This window comes from Poecilia reticulata, linkage group LG16 (genome assembly GCF_000633615.1).
Source record: "Poecilia reticulata strain Guanapo linkage group LG16, Guppy_female_1.0+MT, whole genome shotgun sequence".
NCBI lineage: Eukaryota > Metazoa > Chordata > Actinopteri > Cyprinodontiformes > Poeciliidae > Poecilia > Poecilia reticulata.
The window spans coordinates 18,688,530-18,698,992 of NC_024346.1; the positions used below are offsets into that span (position 1 = coordinate 18,688,530).

A 10,463-nucleotide genomic window follows, 5' to 3' on the forward strand; every position below is an offset into this window, starting at 1 on the left:
TTTCCAGAGCTTGTAATTGATGTATTATCTGCCAAGAATACCATAATCATTTTGCACAGCTACAGACACCTTTTATTTGTTCTTTCAGTCATTAGAATGGGGAAATTGCTGTATATAAAAAGCTATACTAAACTCTGGATTGTTGTCATTTTGACATTAAATGTGCTAGAAAACCTGCTTGGTGTCTCTGTGTTGTAACTGAGTTACCATATAGATGCAAAGTTATTCTGTTTATTCTAGGGCTTTTCTCACAAACACACAACTTACGAGAGGCTTAGACACACTTGCTTAACATTTTGGTGTGTTTTTTTTTTTTTCTTCTTTTTTCGGGGGGTTTGCAGGACTAACCAGCTTCAGTTTTAATTCATATGTGGAAAAAAAAAAAGAAGATTCCTCAGTGTGCAAATGTTTATTCATGACCTTTAGTGATTAACTTTTTTCTTTACAAAACTTTGTTTCATATTTGATACAATTAAAATTAGAGTGAGCTTGTTCAGGACAATTAAATTTCTAGTACAGTTTATTTTTTATATAAATATATATTTTTATAGACATGAACACAGGTCTCAGGTTTTCCATTCATCAGCATGAGTCAAGATTTGTTTACTCAAACTTCCACCACAGTTACCAAGCAGTACAATTAGCCCGTCAGACCGCACACAAACACGTTGCCAGGCGTTAGTCAAGTGTTTTTCTCGCTGACGGACTAAGTCGTTTTGTAATTTCTTGAAACTTTCCATGGCTGCCATCGTTTGCACATCTTCTTATCCTTGGACCACACGGTATGATCTGAAAAAATAAATAAATACTCGGTGTACAAAAAACATTTTTGGAGCACCATTTACAGCAAGTATCAACATTTATTGAATAACGTAAGCAATGCGGTTTGCAGTGTTCACGTCATTGTGTTTTGGTCTCTGAGCAGTTTAATCAGAACCCTTTTGATGCATAAATCATCACAGAGATCTGCTGCATTCTGTTGAACTGTTGTCTAGAATGTAAGCTTGTGACATAAATAAAATATAGTATGTAAATAATTAGGCATTTAATTTATTTCACCAATTAATTATTTAATCCCTATATGTGAGAAGCACATATGAGCTGGTAATGGGTGTACTAATATATTAAAGATAGTTCCTCAAAACTGTTTTTCCATCATACCACCTCCACAGTTCAATATTTGCATTACAAACCAAACAAATATATCGACTTAGACCTACAAAAACAAAAACAGTCAGAGAGACTAAGCCCATGAATATTTTTTGTATGGACTTGGACAACTTTTTACAAATCCTAAAGTGATTCATTGTGATGTTTTATCATATGCATAGTTACAAATTATTTAACAAGCCAACTTCTGTTATTGTTCAGAAGGCTGGGTACATTTCTTAATATTGATTTTCTCCAAAATAGTGGTAGATTTTTGAATTGGTTAAAAGCTCCAGGCCATCAGTTGAGAAGAACCACTATAATTTATTGTCCTACCATTGACAATTTATTGTCTGTTGGTTAAGCAACTGACTCATTTCTTCCATGACTGGATGCACAGCGAGTCTGTGCTTCTCTAAAAACAACAAACAGTTTACCAGAATAGTCTTGACTACAATCCAGTAGCAGGTGAATGTGAGAATGAATGGGTGAATGACTGAATATAGTGTTTTGGAGTCCTCTGGACTTGATAAAGTGATTGACAACTACAGGCCAAAGACAAAAATAATGACATATGTTACTGTATAAATAAGTTAGCTGCTGCATGCTGGTTTTCTGATTTGATTGATTTCATGAGTTTATGTTCTACACTTTTTGACACAAATGTTGAAGTAAATGTTGTAAAGCCGTGTATTATTTCAGAATCTTATCCTCGAACATGCTTTAAGTATTTTGTGGCCGCTCTTTTTGTGATTGTGTCACACTTGGAAATAACTTTTACGGATGCAAATGAGTTTTAACTAGTTCCAAGTAAAGGTTGCTGGTACAAATTACTAACTTCGTTGACCTCTTGTGACACTTGGGCAGCCGGCAGACCTTGCCACCTGTAGTTGGAAAAGAGCAAAATATTGAAAAAGCTTCTTGAGTGTCAATAGGGATTATTACATAGAAAAAAAAAAATAAAATCAAACTTACAGCCAATGATCATAATTCCCAAAACGAAGAGCACACTGGCAATGGTCAGGCCAGCATATCGCAGAGATTGATAATCTAAACAAGTGACATATCCGTTAAAGCATGTAGATGCTAAGTACTTTCAGAAAAAAAGAGAGAAAAGAGCTTCCTTACCATAGGTGAAAGGTTCATCCCACTTTGGATCTATGTGACACAAAAGGAAAGAGAAGAAAGATCTATTCAGGATTGAGTGAAGTCAGTTATACTGCTGAACAGTACGCATTGACAGCAACAACGACAACAACAAAAAAAGCAGAACATCAACGGGGAGCAAATGTTGGCATGATAGATCTGCTGGGTCAGGTGACATGCTGTTGATGCTGCATCAAAATCTTATCTTTGGCAAACTGAAGCAGCTTAAAGGCACAGATATCTTATTTTGCATAAGGTACAAGCAAGAATGAATCTTTGGGCAACAGAGTGAGTTTTGCTCAGGAGGCAGGGAATTGTGATGGTGTCAGCAAGCCAAGGGATATTAAGACAATTGCAATACCCATGGCATTCATGGGTAACTGTGATGTAGGAAGGAAATGTAGTCACCCCAGACAGTGGTCTTTGTATTCCCCACCGATGACACTGTGGAAGGTGGGGAAAAAAATGGAAAAAGCATTACATCATTCTACTTTTTAAAATCAACTCCCATTTATATGTATTATTCATAGAGTCTAATATTTATAATTTCCTTTTTATACTTTAATGGCCTAATTTTAACCATTGCATTTTTTCTTCCTCCAAAGATTTGTTGATCCCTCATGCTCGTAACATTGATGCATCATTCCTTCACTATTTTTTTTTATTCTCTTTGCCTTTCTAACTGTTTATTCACTGTCAAATGCTGTTTTTATTTTAATTATGTAAAGCACTTTGAAAAGCCTTCCTGCTGAAATGTGCTATACAAATAAAATGTGATTGATTGATTGATTGATTCACACAAGACTCTAGATACGTTCTTGTATCTTCATTTTCAACTAAATGTTTCAATATATCAGTGAAATGAGTTTCACATGAAACTTATACAGAAGGCTTTTCACCCTTTCAATATTTTGTTACTGCAGTTCTTTATTCCAGCCAGAGTCCAGCATTGTGATTTCAGGAAACTAAAGAAAAAGAAACTGTATTTGCTAAAGAAATTGCAATTGCTTATAGAAATTTGTTGCGGTCTCAGATAAAAAGAGGGTTTTCTGTTTGTCGGCAAACTCAATGGCTCCACCAACTGTTCAAACTAGAGGTTGGAGAAGTGTGACACCTGTAGCAGATGTGGGCTTTGTTTGAAGCGCTGTTGCATTCCGAGTGACAGCTAAAAGGAAAACGACAAAATAGAACCAAAGAAAATTAAAACCTTAGGTTAGGCAGGAGTTCTAAATGTTGCATATAATTTGAATGGCACACCGCTCGCCATGCTACCTGTTGTTCTTGCTTTGGATACTGTGGAGCTGACTGACGTGTTTTGGGTGTTGTGTCCAGATGTGGTTTTCTCTGGGAGATTTTTCGGGGCGGTTTCAGCGTTTGTGGTGGTTCTGTTTCCTGGTGGCACACGCAGAGAAAAATCAACTGAGGATGTTAAATGAATCACAGAAACTTTTATTACATAAATAGAGTGAGTAGATTCTTCAAAGAAAAAAAAAAAACTAAGTAAACTGAGTGATCTACGGAAGCATATTGCTGTCACTGAGGAAAATACATTTTGAACACTATTAAGTTATAACCTGAAAACATATTGTAGAAATACATAGAATACACATGATTTTTATAGCATATTTTCAACCAGAGGGTGATGCGTTCAGGCTACATTGACGATGAGACTCAACAGTAGGTATACCTGGTAGGTATACCAGGTTAATTTGGAGTCCATGTGGTAAGGAATAAATGACTAAGATCATAGATAACCTGTTGTAGTGATACCTATGGAAATCATGTTATAGGAGTCTATAAGCCACATAAAATTGGGTCCAGGATTTACATACACACGCCACATTAACTTCGTCTTTTGCCTTTGTTCCAACACACTGGGGTCAAAAACTTTTAACAGATGTCATATTTTATGCTAGAGTCACAGCATATTCATGTTAGGCATTTCTAACGTGATGAAACATTCCATTTAGGATCCTTCTCATAGTACGCATACTGAAAATGCATAGCAGAATCAGTATTTACCCATGTCTTATTCCATGCCTGAGGTAAAACTTGACCAACTCCTGTAATTTAGCCATTATACTAGCCTACATTATACATGCACTAAAACTACTGCCACCATCTATGCAAAATTATCAATTTTAAACAAAGAACATTAAGGAGATACTCTGGAAGGAAGGATGGTTGGTGAGATGTTTGTTTTAAATACCAGGATTTCTTTGGTTTGTTAAATCAAATCCCAATGAAATGCATTGAAGTTTCTAGATCTCATGAGTCAGAATAAGGAAAAGTTTAAGACATATCAAGTTATTTATTTATTTATTTTTGTAAGGCACTGTAATGACACCAGCCACAAAATAAAAGTAAGCTGGGGATTTTTTTAAATGTATACTTTAATTTATGTAGCCTAAACATTTGAAAACACAAGAGAAAAAAAAGGCCATTCAATTAGGGCAAACAGTAGATGTGTTTATTGTCATTAGTCAAAAAATGGCTACAAGAAAGCATCTCCTTTCTAAACTCGCTTAGAGAGCAACATCTTGGGGTCGGCAAATCTGCTTGAGAAAATGATTTTTGAAAGATTGTAGTATGTTTTAAATCAGGGGTATCAAAAACTGTGGAGGGTGCTGTAGATAGAGACAGCCAGAAGGAAGTGTCTTACTAGTGGGAGTCGTAGGTTTGGTGGGAGACATCGTTTGATCTATGGGTGTTTGACTCTGGGCCCACGACACTATGGAGAGAAATGAATGCATTTTTAATCACCAAACAGAAAAAAAACAACAACAAAAAAACATGCAGTCAGATAAAACAGTGGACTTTCAGAGGAAGAACAAAGCCCAAGTGTTGTTTATGAGTTTCTCTAACAATGCTGTCACGTATTTCTTGGCTGAGGCCAGACTTCAGAATATGAAGTGGAGGGAGCCCTGCAGATCCACTGAGCATGTCACAGTGGCAGTCCTGTCAGTGAATGGGGCTGTGAGGCAACCTCCAGCTACAACAGAGTCAGATTGTTGAGTGAGACCACGGGACAGAGCGGCCCATTGTCTGTGTGGCTCACTCAGCACCTTCCAATTAGTAATTAAGTTACACAAAACTTCTGCTTTGTGGGGGCAGTGCATTGATTTTTGACTAATTACGTGAACTGGTAAAAACTGGCCGGATTAAATGTGTAATTTAATATTTAAAAAAATAGTTTGAACATTTTCAATGAGCAGTTTGTATGCGATCATGAGTAGCTGAAGAGCATTGTCTCAGCGGTTACCGTAAATGTCTCTTGCAGCTTCAGTCGCAGCTGTTTTAGTCCCGTTAACTGCGTTAATGTAGAGTTACAGCATTGTCACACTTCTGAATATTTAATCCTCTTTTTTGAAATACAATCCCAATTTATAGTTTAATTATTTCTTATCTACATATCAGTCTTCTAACATGATGGATTACCATATAGACTATGGAACAATTTTCTCCAGGCCTCCAGGGAAGTTGGCCTGACTGCCTTTCTGGTCTCAAGAGGAACTAAAAATCATATGTCCTTGCTTTTTTTGGGACGCTGTTGCCACCAGTAACACCAGCTTCACTGATGCGGTTCACTGAATTATTTATTCCCCTTCACACAGAGTCTGAGCTTGCAGTAATAAGTTAGGAATTTTGAATAAAAAAGCCCAACATAAATGGCAATTATGCCACTCAGACCGTGGAATATGATGGCTAGGGCTAATGAACAGAGCTAATGCTAATGTAAAGCACAATGTCAGACAATATCAGCACCCTTCAAATTAAATGTTTATCACATATGCATTTTGAGCAATCAGTCAGTCTAGGTGTGTCCCCAGGTGCCGCAGACCACCTGTGGACACACCTTTCACGTGTGTGAAAGGGCATGCAGACGTTCCGCAACCACATGGCCGCACATCAACTGTTCGACTTTAGATGAAGTAAGAGAGAGCCTTTAATCAAGTTAAAAAGGAGCAAGGCATTTTGGCATTAGAACCACCTAACAGTGAGACAAGCAGGAAAACAAATGTGTAAAACCTGGACTGAACTATTTTCACAACTATTTCCTTTAAAATACAGATTGTGATTTGTGAGAAGTGGTGTGTGTGGACGTGTTGAAATAAAGAAGTTCATGGGTGGGATTTGACTTTTTTGGGGAACTTTAAGCTAAACAACACTGTTTTTTATATGATGAACAAAGCACAGCTCTCTTGGGAATAAATAAAAGGTTCTGTATTCAGAAGCTGGTGCTCTGTAATTTTGGAGCTCCATACACAAAGTCGTGCAGTAAAGAGGTACCACACACCCCCAAACCCCCAAGGCAGAAGAGCAATTCAGACTGTTTCACAAGTGGGTGGTATGAGGATACATGTTAGTGATCATTTTTACCTGGTACTAAACATAATATTGTCCAATGGCCTTGCTCTTGCCATCGAAATACAGAATATGCTGAGGTGTTTTCTTTAACCCTTTTTCTGTTGTTATTTTGGAGTAGCTGCAGGTTTGGCTCGGATATCAGCCGTGGATTTGCAGGTAGAGCTAAATTTAGCTCAAATAACAGCACAGATGTCTTCACCACAGTGCTGATTTTGTCATTTGATGTGTTTTAAAAGAATCACAATTTTAATAATAAAAAAAAGTAACTCAACTGTTTTAGTTCTTTAAGAGTGGCTTCAATTAAAAATCTGAATAAGAAATTCTCCATCAAAGACTTAGACTTGGCTTGCTCTCTCAAAAACTAATAAAAATGTGTATGAGAGTTTGGCCACTGAAATCCATTTAATGAGTAAAAATAACAGTACAGTAGAATTAAACAGATTTAATTAAGCCTGTAAGGTCCAGGTTTGAGGAAATGAACGTAGTTCAGAGTACAAACTATGATCAGAAATTAATTACGTTTTAACCTGTGGATCTAAAACTTAGAATTAGCTTTTAGGGTGAATTGTTTACAAAACCTTTATTTATGAAAAGAATAAAAAATGTGTAGTTATTTCTTCACTTTCCCGAAAAGGAAAAAAAAAATAAAATAAAAATCATAAAAACTCGTCTGGTTCTCGAAAACCCAATATAATGTAACGCCTCACCTCCTGAGCAAGACGTATTGTGACACATCTAAATATATGATAATGTTTTAACAAATTTGTTAAATTTGCTTCAAACTGACTATTTCAGACTTTCAGAACTGTAAAAACAAAAACAAAATGGAAATCGCCATTTTAAAGTCAGTTGCTTTTAAGTGAGTCCAGTGCATTTCATTTCAAATCCTGTTCACATATTAATTTACCATAAGCAAATTTAGTAACCAGGGGATTTCTGCACTCACCTTCTGACATGGCAAACAGAAGACATATCAGAAAGGCCTTGTAAATCTGAAAGAAACAGACATTTTGCAGAGATGATGATTCATAAAGCAGGTGAAACAAGATGAATGTTGGAAAGAATAATCCAAAAAATAAGAAATATAAGTGTAATTTTAAACAGGTAAGCTGAGATCCGTTTTTCTTTTAAGAGGTGGGACAAAGGACTTATTCACATATAAATAGAAAACCCCCTTTTTTCCAATTAACCTGTTTGGTCACTTTGAGCATTCAGCCACGTCAACGGCAAGAGAATGTGCATAATGCGAATATGCCCAGCGTCCAATAAAAAGCCTGTCTAAACGATGAATGCAATGACACTGGAATGAGACGTGCCATTAATGTTCACCAGACAGGAAGCCATGGCTTTTAAGCTCAGCACCACATGGCCACTTTTGCTTCCTTCCTCTTCCTCTCCTGGTCCCTGAACGTCGTTACTCACACTCTTCAAACAATGTGACGGAAAACAGATCCCCACTTCTAAAGTCAAACAGTGAGAAACTTGTTTTTTTGTTTGTCTGAACTGAGTGACTGAGGAGACATATTGTATTGTGTGCACAGCCCTCCCACATGTATCCGTGTTGCACTTTGTGGCACCGTAGGAATTACAGTATGGTAGTTTTAAAGCTGTCACCAATTAAAAGTTGGCATCACAAGACGTGTTGAAAATATTTTTAACATAATGGAGACCCTGAGTTTGAGAGTAGACATCTTCCTCCCCCTCAACATACTGCCTTGGTTAGAAATTAAAAAAAGAAGAAAAAAGAAAAACTTTCCATTACGTATGTCTGTCAAACAGGTATAAAACAACAAAAAAACAGGACTGTTAACAAGTGGAGGTCCAGGCCAGAGACCAGGTTTGAATCTCCTCCCCCCTCAGAAAATAACATTTTGATCTTTGACCGATCCTGGTGGCATCTCATCCCCTGGCACGGCGACAGCATGGCAGGTGAGCGTCCGGGTACATCATGAGCTTTGACAGCTAAGATTAACAGGTCGTGCCAATCTTCATTTCACTCCAGAGCATATGTCGGGATGAGGCCTGCATCCCCTGGGCTGTACAGGCGTCTCTCGCTTCCCCTGGGCCGACCCGCCTGCCTGTTTGTCACATCCAGCACTCTTCCTCACTCTCTGGTTTGTCTGTTCATCCATTTGTCTGTCAACCCCCATCAGTCTCTTTTGACTCGGCTTCACCTCAAAATCAGCCCTGAGCATTTAGATATTTAGTCTTCAATCTAGACTATTATGCTTACCTTAGCATCCATCCGGCAAGGGGTTTGGTTCCAGGGATGCGTCCAAAGCTTCATCATCCACAGTGCTTTCCTCTGTGAAATGACCTCTGACAGGCGGGTTAAAAAAAAAAAACTGTTAAAAAGGCCACACCCATGTTGCTCACCACAACCACTTCCGCATCCAGAGACTTTGTTTCTCTCTCTCTCTCTCTCACCCACTCTTCTTCCATCTGCTCACCAAAGCAGCTTTTTCACTTTTACTCACATCTCTTTGTGCAGCGCTGTTTTCCCTCAGCATTGTGGCTTCTCTTCACATTTCAAACCACCCTCTCTAATTAACGCTTTTCAACTGAACTACCAGTGTCAATATCACTGGCTCACAAAAAGGAATAAACGAACGTCCTTGTAACGAGGAAATGTGATATGAGGATAAATAAACACTATAATTACACAGCTTATTGATCTACATATATAATGTATGTCCTCCCCTGAATTTATGTTTAGTGTGCGCAACTTCATGGCATCAAGAAGTTTATGAAAGCTTTCATAAAAGTAATTCTGCCTACATTTTGTTGCTTTTCTTCCTGTAGGAATTAGATACAGCAACAGAGATTATTAGGAAAAAAATCTATATATAGTCAAATACTGTACAAATATAAATTCTTCCTGTTTATCATAATCAGATGAATGTTAAAGCTATTATTACCACCTGGTTTAATTGCTTTTTTGCCCCCGACAAAATGGTTAAGCCACTATCACAAGACATTCACAAGAAAAGAGGTAGTAATTGTGACCCAACTGCATTACTCAACTGAGAGGCACAAACATAAGCTGTTACAGTAAACAAAGGCTGCAATTCATCTACATGAGTAAAGCACAGCCTTTGTCCCTCAGTGTGGGAGCAATTTGTACATAGCTTACAAACATCCAGTATTTATAAGAATGTCAACTTAAACTATAATAGTTCTCCACCTGTAAACAGGGCTGTGAAAATGATTCGTCACTTACAGATATCCTTTGTTTTTGCTTGTACCTCATATTTAGTTATTTGTGGTCATCAAAAACATGTTTTTTTATGGCCGAAAGATGTCCTGGGTTAAAACAAAATGTGGTTTTCATGTGATATGTGGTTGCGCCTCCCCATGGCAGCAAGTGTCACAGGTTTTATTTTAAAATATGTTTTATTTATATATGTATATTTGTGCATGTTGGGAGTTCAGCTGACAATGTTCTAAACCTAACAATCAGGAAGCAGGGAGGGAAATTTCAGATCACATAAGTCTTAAAACAACATACTCTACACTATGCAGCTAACAAAACTGGGTCGGATTCAGAAAGATGGTGCCTGAGAGGAAGGCATTGCCAAACCACGTTTTGCATGTATTTTCATAGCTTGGCTATGGAAGAGGGAAATAGGTTTGCTTCTTCCTCAAATAACGTCACTGTGAAACTTCTGTATATTCTGCAACACGGAAGTTAAATACATACTACAAGGCCAATTCAGCAACTGTAACCCTTTATCAGACAAACTATAGAACATATTCGGTTTCCACCACTTGCGACCTTTTACAAAAAGTGATCTTTATGT

The 10,463-nt window shown here is 37.5% G+C and overlaps 1 protein-coding gene across 1 annotated transcript; it reads right to left on the bottom strand.

Annotated features, from left to right (window-relative positions):
• Positions 1-394: 394 nt before the first annotated feature.
• fxyd5 (FXYD domain containing ion transport regulator 5) lies at positions 395-9,086 on the bottom strand. The gene is made up of 10 exons (XM_017309775.1): positions 8,897-9,086; positions 7,610-7,655; positions 4,958-5,026; positions 3,568-3,687; positions 3,410-3,460; positions 2,704-2,739; positions 2,278-2,307; positions 2,125-2,199; positions 1,988-2,033; positions 395-789 (listed from the first exon to the last, which is right to left on the bottom strand). Exons 1-10 carry the CDS (start codon positions 8,951-8,953, stop codon positions 765-767), a joined length of 555 nt encoding a protein of 184 aa, XP_017165264.1. The 5' UTR covers positions 8,954-9,086; the 3' UTR covers positions 395-764.
• Between the last annotated feature and the right edge of the window lie 1,377 nt (positions 9,087-10,463).